Raw genomic sequence first — 19,170 nt, forward strand, 5'->3', positions numbered from 1 at the left:
CGCAGTTTCAGTACGCAGTTTACCATGGAACTTCAGCTCTGCCAGAGATGTTGAATACTGCTGCTATGTTAATAGATTTGACTTCAGAATCTAATTCCGATACCGAGATTATGTTCAAAACGGTATGTTACAGATTCAGCCGGTGCTCCACTTCTCATGTATTTTTGCTGTCTTCTGAGAACATCTCTCAGTGAATGTCTCTGATTCTCCCACATCGCCTTCGCTTCAGCACCTGCAACAATGGCTTCGTTGCTTGTATCATACAGAACTTCGCGAACACGCACGGCTTTAATTAGTTTTTCTTCCATTTCGAACTACAAAACACAATATGAACAATCACCGTGGTCTTGCAGGAAACTGCGGAAGAGAGACTACGGTCCGCAGCATCACCACGGGCAGCAACTGCGTCACTACGCACTGCGCCGTAACATGCGTGGGTCCAGTCAGTTCTGTGGTTCGCAGAAACTCACCGTGTCACCCTGCGTCCCCTCACAGACCTGCGTCTCATTTTGCGGCCAGCCTAAGCGTTATGTGAATGTCAGATCTGTGTTATTTTTCAGTGCCTTTATCATTATTATTTTACCTTACTATTGTTCGCAGCTTGCTCGGCCAATTTATTTTGGGACCTTGCACTCAATTCTACTTGTTTCATTTGATTCATGTTTATTTGCTTCCGTAACTATGGCAACTCCTTTTAACCTCCTTGTATTCCATAATTGTTCCTTTTTCTTCCAGCTTTGTTTCTCTGGCATTCTGATTTCTGAGGGATACAGTCTATTTGGAGATTGTTGGGAGTCATGTTCCTTTTAAAAAAAATTGATTTAAGCCTTGTATTATCTGGGGAGCTGTGACTATTATTTTTGTGTGAAACCTGCCACTTTCACCTCTTATAGAGGTCTTGCCCTTGAGAAAGAAACGCTTTCCATCGAATTTTAATTACCACTGTGTGGTAGTAACTGAATGTGTAACTGTGTTACTTATCATGATACCTCTATTGCGACAGTGCATAATTTCATGAGATTGAGTTTAACGAGTCAAAAGACTCTACTGTGATTAAGATACCCTCACGAACTATGCATGCGAGTATCCACTTTCCTGTATCTCCTCGTTTTGCTTGTTTTGTGCACAAATTTTAATTCTTTTACCAATCTTATGTTAATAAAGCTCATTCATTTTTAATTGATCTTTGTTTTAGGTACATGCCTTTTATACTATATTTCTAGTCTATGAGGCCCAGATTCAGCTCCTGGTAGTTTCTAGCCAGTTTCGATCAGTCCACAGTAAATAGGTAAAAAGCAAAGAGAAAGAGGAGTGTTGTAGCAGGCCAGTGTCAATGACATGCTCTAATATTTTCTTTGGTGTGTGGCAGAATAGGCATATAGGGTGGTAAGTTGCTCAGTACGTGACATCACCTTTGCATTTCCACATGCGCAACATAATGCTTGTTTGCCAGGTAGGTGAAATCTCGTTCTCAGCGTAATTCTTGAATACATCGGCTAGAAATTCCGTCCTTTTCCAGACGTCAACAGGAATGTGAACAGGTCCATTGACCTTGCCATCTTCCATAGTACGGATGGCAGTCGTGGCCTCAGCAGGTACGATCAGAGGCACTGGATCCTGGACTAGGTCAGCGGTGTAAATGACATCAAAACAACCCCTCGAATGTTTCAAAATGTCATCTGGTCTCCGCAGGAGCCTTCAATGTTCAACTTTGATGTATACCGCATAAGCTATGTTCTGTGTAACCCGATGACAAGTCCTGGCTAGTCTATACCCATCATTGATCCCTTCAGACCTGTCTAGCCATTCATACAGCACATGAAGACTTGGGGATGGATGATTTGAGTTCTCTATAACAGGCTAGGTCATCATCAATCCTACACTTGAGCCAACTCTTGAAGGCGATCTTAATTTCTCGAAAGCTGTACCTCCTCGCTGCACCACCAGATCTGTTTATCAACAAAACACCTTCCTAGTATTGATACGTCCAGTACAAACATCGCACTCACCAGAATCTTCTCAGTAACTTGGTTCCATTCTGGTTGTTGTCTAGAGGGAGGAGTCCAATATTACTCACCAGTGGTTCTGCTTGCCTGGAAAGTTTCTACCACTTGCGTTCAGTAGCGGTAATGATACGAGTGGCTGCCTAGAGGCATAGTTATAAATCAGGGACCAAGTGTTTAAGTCAGGGAGCAATACTGTCTGAAGGAATGACTTTGGAGGAAATCACTAGCCACATATTCTTTCTGTGCACCATCCAGTAGTCAATTTTGGTGTCAAGGCCGCCACTGCTGTATGAGATGAGGTGTGATAGGTGTTTAAAAGAATGTATTTGCCATCACCAGGTTATATGATTCAGAGCAATACAAGGCATGCAATGCTTCATTTTGTGTGCAGAGTCCAAAACCACCATGGGCCTGACCAAAATCTTCATGTGAACTACCAACATGACAGTTGAGTCATCCCGAATGAGCTAGCTCTCACTAGCACCAATGGAACAAGTATGTGCCTCTAGATCAGACCACAATTACTCTTTTTCCTCAACCAGACATCCAGATTATGGCAAAATAAAACCACAGATGCTATCAAAAAACTGAGATTGATAAAATTGCCACATCCAACTTACAGCCTGTATTTGGCACTCACCAATTACCATCCCTTTGGTAATCTAACGGACCCACTACTCAGCAAGAGGATTGAAGAGAACTCCCTCGCGATAGCTACTAAATAGTGGTATACATGTGCCAGAGCAGACTTAAGTATGCAGGCACACAACCACTTGTTCTGAAGTGGCGCAAAACAGTCGAAAGGGACAGAGATTATGTACATAAGTGACATTGCCTGCCTAAATGAGGTAGGATTATACTGTAAAAATAACTAAGATGCATTTATAAACTCTTGGAACGAGTCCTCCTCAATAGGATAGCACCAATCATTGAAGCTGTAATTCCTCCAGAACAAGCTGGTTTCAGAAGAAACCGTAGCTGCACTGATCAAGTTTTGTCTCTTACCACCCACATCGATGCAGGCTTCCAAAAGAAATTAAAATCAACAGCTGTCTTTATTGACTTGGCAAGTGCATATGACACTGTCTGGCGACCTGCACTAATTCTTAAAGCACTGGAAGTAATTCCCTGCTTGGAAATTGCAAACCTAATTTCCAACATTCTCTGTGAGAGAGAGTTTGTAGTATTCCTAGGTAATTCTAAAAGTCGCAAAACAAAATTAAATAACGGTCTGCCACAGGGATCAGTATTGGCCCCAGTTCTCTTCAACCTCTACATCCATGACTTACCATCAACCACAGCTACTAAGTTCACCTATGCAGACGACATTGCATTGGTAGCTCAAAGCAGAAAGTTTGAGGATGGAGAAGGCATTCCTTCAGTAGACTTGGTCAAAATGGCAACATTCTTCAAGTCTTAGCATTTGATCCCAAGTGCTTCTAAGACCGAGGTTTCATGTTTCCATCTCAGCAACCGACTCGCAAACTACAAGCCATCTGTTATATTCCTGTTATATTCCACGACGACTTCGATCTAGGAGACCAGCAAGTGTACTGACCGGCCGACTGTTGAGGGATAATTTTAATCTAAACCAGAGCTGGCGGAATGAGTGGTCAATTTCAACATCTGGAACAAATGCTCATGAACTAAATCCAACCTAGAAAATGAAGGGATTCTACCTCCCAAGAAAACTATGGTGTCGCCTCAACAGACTGAGAACTGGGCATGGACACTGCAATTTCTTATGCCATAAGTGGGGTTGGATGTATTCTCCAATGTGTGAATGCAGTGAAGAGGAGCAGACCATGGACCATGTCATCATGCGCTGCCCTCTTCATGTCTACTCTGGAAGCCCCAGTGATCTGTTTCACCATTCAGAAAGTGCTGTAGAGTGGCTGAAAGCCTTGGACCAGGACTTATGAATTTGTAGTTATAATCACAATACGATTAAATAAATAACACTGGGTAACATCATTTTCAGGCTTTACATGAAAATGGGTGTATTTACTGTAGATCACTTTTTAGAGCTGTTTACAAATATGGTATCAGATTTCCTGTAACACCCACAGTTTTTATGTAATTACGAAATTTTCCTTTTTTAACTTTGTGCGTAACAATGTGCACTGATCGATAAAATATGTACATTCGAGTAATCGAAAATGATCAACTGCAGTAAAATTGATAGTCTGATGTCTATGTTTACAGAGGAACACTGCAACTGGTTTAGTTTCGTTTGGAAACGTGCTCCAAATAGCTATTTAATACATATTACAAGTGAAAATCAGTCTACAAATGGCAAGTTCCTCAAGACAACAGTGTGTAAACAATCCCAACTCCTTTTGTTTCATTTGCGGCTCATTGACTTTGAAATCGAGAAAAGAGAACATAACCTCATTCGTAAAGAAAGCTTACCTGGCATATTTCGGTGTCAAGTTAGGCGACCAAGATATAAGGTTTGCGCCGCACGGCGTGTCATACGTTTGTTGCGGGATTAAGAAAATGGACTCTGGGGAAGCAGAAGTCGTTACCTTTTGGAATTCTGATGGTGTGGAGAGAGCAAACAAATCAAACCGATGATTGTTTTTTTTGTATGGTAAAAGTTGAAGGCCATAACAAGAAACGTATTAAAAGCATTGCATATCCAAATCTGAAATCAGCAATCAGACCTGTACCACATGGACCTGACATTCCTGTGCGTAACCCACCAGCAACCCTGCAATCATCATCGTCATCATCATTGTCTGGTTCTAGTGACAGCGATGAAATCTGGATAACCACAGAAGAGCTACAACCAGAGTTGTTTACTTAATGTGAGCTAAACGACTTGGTAAGAGATCTGGGTCTCTCAAAGGAGTTGTCACAAAAGAGAAAAGACTGCTAGCTCCAGGTACAACATTTTCCTGGTACTGAACAAGAGAAGAATAATTTTGTGAGTACTTCACTGAAAAGGGTCCTCTTGTTTACTGTAAGAACATTGAGGGAGTAGTATCAAAATACGGAATTACATACAACACGAATGAATGGAGGTTATTTATCGATGGAACCGTAAACAATATCAAAGCTCTACTCTTACACAACACCAATAAGTATGGTTCGATACCTGTGGGGTATTCTTATGTCTTGAAGGAAAACTATGAAACCCTTGCAATGTTATTAACGGCAATTAAGTATTCAGAGCACGAATGGATTGTATGTGGTGATCTAAAAGTTATAGGAATGCTTCTTGGACAACAGTCAGGTTACACAAAGTATCGATGTTTCCTCAGCCTGTGGGACAGCCGTAGATGTGATGCACACTGGGTTAGAAAGGAATGGCCATCTAGAACAACAATGGATCCAGGAGACAAGAATATAATAAGATCATGTTTGGTGAAACGAGAAAAATCATTCTGCCACCTCTCCATATTAAACTAGGGATCATGAAACAGTTCGTAAAGGGATTGAATAAAGGTGACTGTTTTAAGTACATCTGTCAGAAATTCTCCTTCCTGTCTGATGCAAAACTAAAAGAAGGAATCTCTGTGGCACCCCAGATATAGAGCCTTATGACAGATGAACAATTTGAGGCGTTGATGACCTTTGAGGAAAGATTGGCTTGGATAGGTTTCAAGAATATGATAAATGGTTTTTTGGGGAACAGGAAGCACCCGGATTACAAGAAAATCGTAGAAGATATGTTGATGGCTATGAAAAATTTAGGTTATAATATGAGTAACAAGCTACATTTCCTTCATAGTCACCTCGACTTTTTTCCCGAAAACTTAGAGATTTTAGTGAAGAACATGGGGAGCAGTTCCACCAGGACATTATCAGGGCAGGTGGAATGCTGTGATGTTAGCTGACTATTGCTGGTCTATGAAGAGGGACAATCCGGAGTTGCAACAAGTCAGACGATCACGAAGATCACATTTCCGCAGCAAAAGGAAGAGAGTTTAAGTCGTGAAAATTGTATCCTGGACTTGCCATTTGTAGAATTTAATTTTATAGGTTCACAAACAAGGTAAATAATAAATTGTTTTCTGGATTTAAGTTAGTTATAGTTACTTTACTGGTGTTTAATTCCCAAACTTCGCTGTAAGTGATATAGATTAAGTAGATACTTAATTTGAAATTCCGTAAAATCCTTACGTGATTCATAAAATTTGATTTCAGATTCATAAACAGCAGGCAAAACTACATTACAATCACCCATCAAAACTAAAAGCCTTGAAAAAATATTTCATTTTGTAACTTAGTGTAATAGGTGCAGAATAAAATCTGTTTGTAAAAGAATGTGGCACTTTAGTTTTGAAGTGATCCTCGTATATGTACGGAGTGGTACAGAGGGATTTTATCGTGGTAGCTCAGCAGTATGACGACATCACCCACTGATTAGGACCTGAAATGTACATGGTAAAACATTGGTTCTGGTACTATTAAGTTAAAAAGTTGCTTAAAAAATAATTCAGCAAGATCAAACTCAACATTCATGCCAGTAACCAATGGATAATAACATATACTAGACCTACTCAATTATAAAAGGCCATAAATAAAAAATACAGTTGTTTACAAATTTGTTAAGTGTTAAAATCTAACAAGCCATCACTTGAAATGAATTAATCATAATTACTCTGTAAACAGACTTCCCATAATATGTTATGCCACAACAGACAGGTTTCCAATCTTATTACAGAAATGAAGATACAAAGTTTCGTAGCAAATTAATCCAAATAAATATGCATTAACCAATATTGGTTCTAATCCCTTTATATTAGAGAGAAGTACTCCAATGAAGGTTCATTTCTAAACAACTGGAAGCAAAATGTTCATGTAATTTTAGACAAAAGGTAGGAAATAAACAGTTAGAAAACAGGATATAATTTATGTTAAGAATTTTTAAAAAGCACTCAATAAATAAAATTACCTGTAGCATTGAGTGAAGTTGAATAGCTTCAATATGGATCAAACGGAAGAGGAAACTGAAAATTTCATTATAAGACACAAGTTACAATGACACACAATGATCAACACCCATTTCATACATGGAAACATGCATATTACTTACCTGTGGATTCTGCAGAATATGTTTAACCCCATTGACCAGATGGGTAAGAAATTTTGCCCGCTCAGTATTGCTAAACAAGGACCGGCGCACCGAGGCAATTTGTACAAGGCATGACAGTGCCTGGAAACAGAGTAAACAGACACTTCATGGTAGATCAATCTTAAAATCTGTATAGCTAAGAAGTAATAACATCAGCAAGTACACAGAGGTACTCATTTTCTTTAAGAAATGAACTTGAAGTTAATCATTGGTTTGGAAATAAAATTCTTTCCTTCAAAAGAGAACTCACTGTACCTCCCATCACATCAGCTATACATTAACAAACCTAAAAACTTCATTGAATTAACAACATTCCATACCTGCCAACTTTACAAAACCAAACATCAAGATATTTTGATATGAAAATCATGAAAAATCAGAAGATACAATTGGTAAAAAGTGCTTATTCTACATGTCTTGCGCAATACAGTACTATGATATATTTATAACACTTACTGTCTCAAAGCCTGTTGCTATATGAGGCTACATGGCTAAAAATTACACATCTCTATTCCCTCACAGGAAGTATGTGAGCGAGATGATTGGTCTCTGATAAGTCTACCGAAAATAGTATTAACTCTTGCTCCACATGTGTGAATCAAGCGTGCACTCAGATGCCACTACTTAGCAAATGCATAGATTAATAGATTGCATCAAGCACCTGCATGATTATGCAAACTGCAATGCTATCGAGATCAAATAACTAGCTGATGTACCCGTGATTCGCTACGTAATTCTCAGAAAGACTGTCCTTATAGTTTTCCCAACTCAAGTCAACATAGGTCATTACAATGACGTCAGTATGAATGTCGCGATTAAAAGCAATGCTGTCATATAAAATAATCGATAAAATGAATAACATTTCCTCACTTTTAGTGAAAAGTACTACGCTGTTGATCTAACAGTTCAAAGTTTCAAGCTAGAATGACCAGGCTGCAGACAGCCGCAAACACTCCTGGGTAATTATTCCGTTTAAGTGTGCACACTGCTCATTCCAATCACTGCCTCAGAGTAGGGATTGATTAGCTGGAATACTATGATGATCCAGTCAGGGCTGCCGACAGTGGGGTTCGAACCTACTATCTCCCGAATACTGGATACTGGCCGCAATTAAGCGACTGCAGCTATCGAGCTCGGTTATATCAGAAATAAATGGCAGCAGAATACACAAAACACATCACAACAAACAATGGTTAATGTAATGTTATTGTTGATCAATTTTATGAGCTTTCTATATTGGAGACCTTCACATTTAGTTTTCTTCCGACTCTGCGATAGTACAGCATCTAATGTAAAGTGAGTCGTACTTTCTTTCATGACTCCCTCTTGTGTTATTATACAAGCGATCGTTCCTTCATGACTTCTCTCATTCTTATAATCATCTTCGAAATTTAATCACCATCACCACCAATATTACTGTATTATAGTCGGTACAGTAAAACTGAATAAGACATAAATAATCGGAAACTGTATTCTCTATAACTTTTGTTATGTAGTACTTTTCGATATAACAAGTACGATAGGTAATTAAAAATTACATTTTTGGCACCTTTCCCTAAACTACCATTTCAAAAAGGGTGAATAAATTTTTTTATAGCGTAGACTGTAGTTCCTTATTCCCCGACTTCACATAAAATTCTGTTCACCCATTTTCTCGTACCTCGGCACTGATATGGACTTAGGAACAAAAATCCAAATTCATGAGAATGTTATCATACCCAGTACGGTAAAAATGTATAAGACATAAATGATAGGAAATTTAATAATATATAACTTTATTTATGTAGTATTTATCGATAGGGACAATAATAACAAATATCTGAGAATTGAATTTAGGCCTTCCCCTAAACTACCATTTCACTCAGCGTGAAGAAAATTACTTATGGCCTAGATTGTAGCGACTTACTCCCCGACGTTATATACGGATTTTCATTAAATTCCCTTCAGCCATTTTCTCGTGATGAGCGTGCGTACATAAGGACAGATACACATACTGTAAATTATGGAAAATTAAAACGTGCATTTCCCCTTGTTACTGTGGTCACGACCGGTACAGAAATATCATTCTTTTTAAATTTTGAGCATTGTACAGACAATACTCTTATTGTATTTATATTGAGATAAATTAAAATTAGTCAGAATTGTCTCCAAATGGCTCCTAAAATCTTTAGAAAAGTCACTAGTCGTTATCATTGAAATTCTGTCACTAAATTACTAAGAGAGACTCCATATCTAGTGACTAGTCTCTAGAATCAATCAAAGAGAATGGAATCGATAGACTGATGTGAACGAACACATACACAGTACGTGAGAACGAGATTGGCAATCGATATACGCATCACGATATACAGGTTTCAATAAACATTGCACATTCACGCAGATTTCTCGCAATAATAAACATTGATATTTCGTTTGAAAGCGGCCAATGAACTTCCAGGACTTCCAGCCACTGGCGTAAAAAAAAACTGAAACAGCGGGATTTGAAAACAAATGTCTGAAGTTCACCGAAAAATATGCTAAAAATCAGGAGAAATAATAGAATAATCGGGAGGCGGGAAGAACTGTCAAAAATCGGGAATCTCCTGCCTAAATCAGGAAAGTTAGCAGGTATGCAATTCCTTTTGCTCCTGCTACACTGCAAGAACAACAAATAACAGTGAAGAATGAGAGCCATTTAATCAAATAAGAGCTACTACTACAATAAGGGAATGCAAATAAGCACCAAGCTCAATTCTCTAACCTAATTTATGTACTGCTTAAAGCAAGGCTCGCTCGATTTCTTGAGAAACAAGTTTTGAAGGGATTCTGATGGATCAAAGGCAGTGACATACGGTTCATTCATACTAATAGCCACTGAATTATTTATTTTTACAAATAGTAGTGTGCTTCTGTAGATAAATTTTATTCGATTCATATAACTGAAACCACTTCCACACACAGCTGTAGACACTGGCACCGCTGAAACAACTGATAATATACCAAAACTCTAGCAATGCTCAGAAACTTGACTTATACAACTTTTGCTCAGCATTTTGAATCATAAGTCTTAGCACACTTGTTTACTCAAGCCATTTTTTTTTCTATTGGCTTTATTTCGCACCGGCATAGATAGGTCTCATGGCAGCGATGGGATAGGAAAGAGCTAGGAGTGGAAAGTAAGCAGCCGTGGCCATAATTGAGGCACAAGCCCTAACAATTACGTGGAGTAAAAATGGGAAACCAACTTCGTGGCTGCCGATGGTGGGGTTCGAACCCACAACCATATTTACCTGCGTAATTTTCGTACTTTTTTGACCAAATATTTTGTTCTAAAATCAAGCTGTGTAAATTACGGTGACATTTTCTCGAAGGGATGGAGTTACAGTGAAATTTCAAATAAAATAAATGAAAACACCAAGATTTCTGTGAAAATACCATTTTGTATGAACACTGAACGTTTATTTACAGATTAGACGAAGATTAATAAAATCATTTTTATCACAACACCGTGTGTCGTTTGTACATATTTACAGTAGGCTGTCCATAGTAAAAAGAGCGCTGATCAAACTTACTGGAACACTTCGACATTTCATCGTTGTTACAAGTAACAACTCTCATTATTGTTCCGTATTGAAGATGACGTTAGGCATAGATATCAAGGATAATTTAATAAAAAACCACCTATTCAATACTTTCCACGTTTAATGTGGTTATTATCTACATGATTTTATGTAGACGTATTTAGTCCATCTAGTATTAATTGAACAAGTAAGTCATTTTACAGTTAAGAGGTGTTAATTTAATACATTTTATCACAACGTGTGCTCTAAATTTTTAATTCAATATTACTTTTCTACTTCATTACAGATATTCTTAAGATCCCTCCCAAAGACCAAGCAACACATCAACGGGAACAATATTCATACAAGACTGTATCAAGTGTCTAGGATGTTCCTTCTCAATTAAGCAGCAGCCTAAAACTATGAAACAGCTTAATATTGCACTCTTGTCAATTCCTTGACGTTACATGAGACCCAAAGTCAAGACGCTAACAGTTTCATTCACAACGTTCTTGACCAGTCTACCTACTACAATCGGTTTTTTAAATCTCAACTTGTGCATGACAACACATTTAAATATTAGTTACGTCAGAACACGAAAATGAAAATCGTGGGTCAAATAAGCCCCAGTTTTAATATCACCCTTTTTCCAGACTTATGATAAAAAAAGAAGATCCATTTCATTTTATTTTTGAACATTTTAAGTTAACCAGAATAGAACTGCCAAGTTAAAACACAATTTAAATTTATACTTTCAATCTTGACCAACCTACAATCAACAATCAGTTCAAATCTCCACTTATTGTTGACGACACATCCTGTCAACAGACACGGTATGTCAAGAACATGATATGATATAGGGGTCACATAAACCCCGATATGTAATCCTCTTTACCAAAAAGAAGATCCATTTTAGTTTTGGACATTTTTCATATTAGATAGATTAGGACCAAAAAACTTAACTGTATTAACTTATGTTAACCATCTTAAGAGTTCATTAATGTTTGTATATATTGTATATAATGTATATATTGTATATAGTGTACATATTGGTATGTTTATATTGGTTAAAAAGGTCCCAAACCTTGACCTAAAGGTTGTATACAGGCTGAAGATGCCCAAAACAATGGGTGAAACATGTACCTGACCTAAATAAGTCTACATAAAATCATGTAGATAATAACCACATTAAACGTGGAAAGTATTGAATAGGTGGTTTTTTATTAAATTATCTTTGATATCTATGCCTAATTTCATCGTTGCTCTCAGCCAATGAAGAGTCGTCATATTCAGAGGAGTGTGATTCTCTGTCACTACATAAGTCGTCATCTTCCAGACCATACAGCGAGATGGATATTTGTGTCTTCCTGACGCTCTTCATAACCATTTCACATGGAATTGAATTCCAGCTTCCTATTTCCACTGGCACATTAATTCTAAAGGACGCCGAATCCTGCCACCTGGAGCAAATGTGTGCTTGCGTGCTGCCATCCATTCCATATAAAAACGCCTGATATGATCCTTAAAAGGTTTGTTAATTGACACACCTAGAAGTTGTAGAACAGATGTCAGTCCACCCGGAATTGCAGTAGAAGTCCGTTATACCGAGAATTAATAACAGCGAACAATTTACTCGCTATAACGGATTGTCATTATATCTGATTTTTTGTAAAAGTTGGAAAAACCCCCATACACATTAAAATCAGTATGAAACGGCAATCAGTTTGTTCAAAACTTGCAATTTCGCAGATGATGTCCACACTATGGCTTACTTGTTTTGTTATTTTTCGAAATTTGATACTACATGAAAGTGTCTGTTTAATTTCATTTTGAAAAAATTATAGTACTGTATTTCTCCAAATCCAAGACGACCCCCACTTTTTCCTTCAAACAATTTAAATCAGTCTCAACACATTGCGGACGGGAGACGAGTTAACTTGTGTTTGGCTGGCCAAGCGTTGGGGACGGGTGATGAGTTAACTCGTCTTCACAAGACTCGTATGTTTGGTGACATCTGTCGAAACTTATGAAACTAGCTGGCGGTCAAGGTTACTAGAATCTCGGTGTTGAAGCTTTAGTGTTATTCCAGGATAGCTTTGCGTTACGTTCTTCTTCTGTTTCATGATTTATTTGCTAAGTTTTCCGACCTAAGTTTACACCGTTCAAGGAACCATGTGAAGATGGCGCTTCCCAGACTGAACACGAGCTTAGATGCAAACAGATTTGTAATGAAATATATCCGGATAAGTAACCAGATTGCCCCAGTGATACTGACGACCGCAATATCACTGAAAGCTATGTTGAAAGTTATTCTAACAAAAGTTTTTTGGTTGATAATAATGATGTACGCCCTCCAAAACAACGTGATGTAGAGGTGGTCGAGAACGAGGCTGAAAGTGATAGTGTGAGTGTTAAATGGAAGTATATCGTCCCTACTCTGGCAAACTAGCGAATCTGCAAATTGTGAAAAGGTTAGAGGAGCTGAAAGAGGTTGTGATTACTCATGTCAAATCAATTTTTGTATTTAATGATTGGTTGTATGTGTTAGGCATACAGAACGAGCTGCAAATGTGAAACTTTGTCAGAGGGTAGACAATATATAAACAATAAAATCTAGACCAAAACTTCAGAAGTACAGATTCCCTAGTTTGTCACTTTCGCTAGTTTGCCAGAGTGGGGACGATATGTCTATTTATTCTGATGAGTGGGTTGAAAATAATAGTTCACTGACTTTAGAGGATTTCCCAGGAGTTTCTGGCAAAACGGTAAGACTTGATGAACCTCAAAATATTGAGCAGTAGGGCTTACTTTTTGTGATGATTTCTTTGAACTTGTTGCTGAGCATACAAAATTGTATCACGAGCAAACTGCTTCATCACACAAAATATCTAACAGCTTGAAGTGGCTTGATGTTACGGTACGACATGATTTTTTGCTTTGTTTATATTGATGGGACAGGTAAAAAAGTCGTATTGGAAAGACTAATAGTCAACTGATCCCCTCATTTAAACCACCTTATACAGTGAGTAGAAATATATTTGAGCAGATACCACACCAGGAAACATTATTAGAACTCTTACCAAAGGTCTCCTGTAAATTTCACCATAATCAGTACAAGGTTAGTGAAGTTCGACTCATTTGTTTATGAGCATGCGCTGTGGCAATTCGTTACACAGAAAATGGCCGAGCACAGGGGTTGAGCAGTGTGATGATCACCCGGTCCGCAATGTGTTAAGAAGTGCTTTGTAAAATATGAATGCCATTCTTATAAAGACGTATGCATATTAGACTATTTTTAGATGCCGAACACTGGCTTTAGTTATGGAGTATTCTTTTTGGCTGCACAATTATTCTTTATTTCAGCAGGTTAACTTAAAATTGGCATCATAATATCGAAGAGAACCCAATGAAAAATTGCCGGCAAATCCTGCTCCACATGTCTTTACAATACGACGATCCATCACAAAAATATTCCTGCCATCTATAAAACTTAATTTTACTAAGCGTCAGGTACAGTAGACGCGTTATAACTCTGCTACTGAGTAGGCGTGGCATTTCTAAGAATTCGAAGGCTCGCATTTTTTTTTTATGCCATTCTGCAGATTTGAGAAACGATTGTGCAGAGGCTAATAGAATGTCATTCTCTCTTCACTATTTCCCGAGATCCAGTGACGTTACACATAGGCACTGTACAATCGGTCACTGAGGCTAGAAAATTACACATCATAGTGAGAAAGTGCTGGGAACAAAAACATTTTTAAACATCTGTTCAAATGTATACAGTTTTAAAATAGGTTAAAATGAAGTAAATCCATTCCCTTCCCATTTTTCCCCATTCAACCATCCACATTGATTTTAATTATTTTAACTTTTTAAATTCACTTATTAAAATGTTTTTTAAGAAAATAAATATACTTTGCAATTTCACCTAAGTGTTGTAATATAGCTGAAGATGTTCCAAATGGAACGAAACATGTACTGTAAATAATTCATTAATTAATTAGCTTAAAGCAAATATAAGTATCAAAAGGGTGCAAATTTACTATTATTGATTCAATGTAAATAAGATTTGATATGGGAAATGGAAGCTGATTTCTTGCATTCGCCTTCGAATGTCGACAAGAGAACTCGCTAGTGGACATAGTGAGGAAACAATACCGAAGGTGATCGAATACATGCAACATAATCGCTAGGGTGCACAAATGCCAGTAACGGAAAATATCGCTCGTAATAACGGATGTGTCAGAGATAGGGCTCTCGCTGTAACCGAAGGATAATACACAGTTTAATATAGGAATTGAGAAGGGACAGACAAAAATTGTCGTTATAACGGGGTTCTCGTCATATGTCGTATTCGCTATAGCGGACTTCTACTGTACTACTATGTCTGTTTTACCTTCAAGAAGAGAGTACTCGACTTCTTGCCTGAGAAGTCCCCTAAAGCTGTCAACTACTAACATGGATGGTAGGCAAAGCAGAGGACTAGAGCGGCTTTTCCAGACAGTTTTTATCCAGTCTTTCATTAGATCGCTGTCCATCCTGCCCTTTTCTTGCACGCATACATGTATCCCATGTCGAAAATGACCTTTTGGCATCGTCTTCCTCTTGAAGATAACATACAGTGGAAGTTTTCTTCCATCTGCAGTAATTCCAAGCATGACAGTGAATCATTGTTTTTCTGCTTCTGATGTCTTTATTAACACACTTGAAGTTCCTTTCTCTTGCAATGTTGTATTCCTTGGCATCAGTCAGCATATAGGTTGAGAATATCATATCGTCACTTATTAGAAGAATTTAGATACAATTCATTAAGCGCTCGCCAAGAATTATACCAACAACTGTTTCTACACAAAAGTATAAATGGCGTTATAGATAGTGGTGATCTACTAGCCAGAATAAATTTTAATGTAAACAAATCTAACTTGCGTAACCGGACGTACTTTTACAATCCCTTATCCAACATATTAATTCATAAAAATTCGCCATTAGTAAGGATATGTAATACGTTTAATGACTTATTCAGAAACCATAACATAGATCTTTCAATGTCCCTAACAGACTTCAAAAAATGTCTACTGATTTTCTTTAGTGAATATACTTAAACAATCTTAACAAACAGTATCTTATAAAATGAAAATAGAATTCATTACACTGTCTCTTTGTCAATAACCCAAAAACCTGTTCATATATGTGTGTGCTTGTACATAAAGTTTTAGCTCTTCCTACTTATGTAATCAGGAGTCAGCAATTGCAGCACTATCTAATCCTGATCTGTATATAACCTATCGTTGTTTTTGTCATTTTCCCCTCTAAATTTGTTTATTATAATTTTTCAAAATTTGTTGTTAATTTTTCGTGATATTTCTCTGTTTTGCAATGTGTATTATTGTACTATATTTTGTAGTGTCTGTTGTAATTGGAGTGCAACTCTGTTACAGACATCTGTCATAAATAAATAAATAAATAAATAAATAAATAAATAAATAAATAAATAAATAAATAAATAAACAAATAAATAAATAAATTACAAAAAACACTAGTGTTTGGTCTGCATTGCCACTTTGTGACAATAAATACAAATTGTGTTCCCGCAGTCTAATTAAGTACCAATAAAATTCATTAACACTTTTTGTGTGATCACTAAGCAGCTTCTGACACACAGGTGTTCCTCTTCATAGTTCAATATTATTTCGCCTCATCCATCTGTGTATCCAGACACAGCTTGCTTTGAAATCTGCTCTGGGTATATTTCTCCGTGCTGCAATTTCACACGCACGAAATTGAAGCATTTCATGTGATACCCCATTCCATTATTTCTTAATTCTTTGAAGTTCATTAAGAGCTCATTATCTATCTGAGGGTATTTTCCAGGCTTTGGACCTCTCAAGGATCGCGTACTTTTTTTTTGTATTACGTACAGCCTCCTCCTGTTTTCTTCAGTAGCGAACGTGTGTCCCTGAGATGGAAAATTTTTGCTCTGCAGTGTAGTTGCTATTCTCCTGGGAGTATTTTATTACCTTTAGTTTATATTCAGCTGAATGGTTGTTATACTTCCCCATGCTAACTGATGAACTGTAACACCAGCACTTAGCAGCACTTAGTACACTAAAAGACACTTTACTGCATGCTAACTACTTACAGAAACTTGCAATGCTGTTTCTTAACACACTACTACACAGAACAAATTACAGCATGTATCTGCGGTAGCTACCCACAAGCTTAATGTACTGTAAAAGCAGAACTACTTATCACAAAGCGCAGGCCAAGGTATAACTCCAGACATGGGGATTGGAATGCAGTTTCGTTCAAAGTCTGACTAGACTAAAGCTGGCGGTGACGTCAGAGTGTAACTACATTACCTTCAGTACTCGAGTTAAGATGCGGAGTAGCCTGTGGTTTGAGACAGCGAACATTATGTGGGCAAAATAAAAAATCCTAATAATTACTCATCAAAATTCAGGGTGCAAAAATTATGTGAGCACGAAAATTACACAGGCAAGTACGGTATATCTCGAATGCAAGCTTACAGCTACACAGCCCATACAACATAGCCAACTCATCAGTGGTGAATATACTGATTTGGAAACTACATATATATAAATTCTACCATGTGATAATATTTTGGGTAAACTCTCTATACATTAAGGAAGTTAAAGCATTGGCAAGTCAACGACCACAATGAAGACGTTTCACGGACGCCCATGTTCCAGTGCGAACGAGAGGAATTAAGTCAAGTAAGTCAAGTCTTTATACATTGTTCACCATTATATGTAACTGATTCATTCTCTCAAGCACGATGTTCACATAGAGGAATATATATCGAAAGTGTTCATACTGAGCTATTGCAGTATCATTTGATATTCATATTCCCATGGCATTTTCATTCAAGAAAGCAAACTTTTATAAAACAATCAATAGATGAGAGGAGCAGAATTTTCCAAAATTTGTAATCTGTTCTTGATCAAAACACAGCAGTTAAGCAAAGGTGAAATTTGGCAGCTTTCTTAATGATCAAGTAATTTAACCACTGGTCTGTGGAGTGAAACTTACAATACTTATATATTTGTCTGTCAAACAAACCTGGTCAAAATAAAATAATCTCACAGTCAACTTCAATGCTAAAGTAAACTTCAATGCTAAAGACCAACCAAACCCCATGGTGCAACAGCCCCGAAGGGCCATGACCTACCAAGCAACCGGCGCTCAGCCTGAAGGCCTGCAGATTAAGAGGTGGCATGTGGTCAGCATGACAAATCCTCTCTGCCTTTATTCTTGGCTTTGAAGACAGGGGCCACCAACTCTCCATCAGACAGCTCCTGAATTGTAATCACGTAGGCTGCGTGGACCTCGAGCCAGCCCTCAGATCCAGGTAAAAATCCCTGACCTGGCCAGAAATCGAATCTGGGGCCTGTGGGTAAGAGGCAGGCACACTACTCCTACACCATGAAGCTGACCAAATTCAATGCTGAGCTTTTACAAGAGAACTTTCTTTTTATCGACTGGCTTTACGTTGTGCCGGCCCCGTGGTGTAGGGGTAACATGCTTGCCTCTTACCCGGAGGCCCCGGGTTCGATTCCCGGCAAGGTCAGGGATTTTTACCTGGACCTGAGGGCTGGTTCGAGGTCCAGTCAGCCTACGTGATTAGAATTGAGGAGCTATCTGACAGTGAGATAGCGGCCCCGGTCTAGAAAGCTAAGAATAACAGCCAAGAGGATATGTCATGCCGACCACACGACACCTCGTAATCTGCAGGCCTTCGGGCTGAGCAGCGGTCGCTTGGTAGACCAAGGCCCTTCAAGGGCTGTAGTGCCATGTGGGGGGGGGCTTTACGTTGCAACAACACAGGGACAGGAATGGAAAGGAAGCGGCCCTGGCCTTAATCACAGTACAACCTCAGCACTTGCCTAGTGTGAAAATGGAAAACCACGGAAAATCATCTTCAGGACCACCAACAGTGGGGTTCGAACCCACTATCTGCTAACTGCAAACTCACAGCTGCACACCCCTAACCACATAACCAACTCACTCAGTCACAAAAGAACAAAGTGAGTGCATCTACATAGCTGCATCCTCACCTCCGTAGATGGCAATGCGTATTACACTTTGTGAAACTGAAGTTTGCAGTTAATAGTCGACTTAAATGTAAGTGAAACAGGACTTTTTTTTTGCTCTACGTCGCACCGACACAGATATGTCTTATGGCGACGATGGGATAGGAAAGGCCTAGGAAGTGGAAGGAAGTGGCCGTGGCCTTAGAAACAGGACTATAAACAAACATATTACAGGATGAAAAAACAGAAAGACAAATACCATGTGGGATGGTATCTCCGACTTAAGCATTTGTAAGAGGTGAATGAATAGCAACATGTTAAAGAAACTGCTTGCCTGTTAGAACTGTATTTTGGGGGCAATGGCTAATTATCCAAAACTTTTAAAGAAATATATGAATTTACATAGATGGAGTAATCTATTATGTTTTATTTCCTGAAGTTTCAGTTTTGATGCAAAACTTTAAACAAAACATTTTCAGGAAGTTTGAAGT

General features: G+C 38.1%; 1 protein-coding gene across 5 annotated transcripts in view; it reads right to left on the reverse strand.

Annotated features, from left to right (window-relative positions):
* Ranbp16 (Ran-binding protein 16) overlaps window positions 1–19,170 on the reverse strand; it is a 360,844-nt gene that overhangs the window by 246,197 nt on the left and 95,477 nt on the right. For all 5 annotated transcript variants that reach the window (XM_068225077.1, XM_068225075.1, XM_068225076.1 and 2 more), the window contains exon 6: window positions 7,051–7,170. In XM_068225077.1, coding sequence (XP_068081178.1) covers window positions 7,051–7,170 — 120 coding nt within the window. The remainder of the gene's footprint in view (window positions 1–7,050; window positions 7,171–19,170) is intronic.

This window comes from Anabrus simplex, chromosome 1 (assembly GCF_040414725.1).
Source record: "Anabrus simplex isolate iqAnaSimp1 chromosome 1, ASM4041472v1, whole genome shotgun sequence".
In the NCBI taxonomy this organism is placed as follows: domain Eukaryota; kingdom Metazoa; phylum Arthropoda; class Insecta; order Orthoptera; family Tettigoniidae; genus Anabrus; species Anabrus simplex.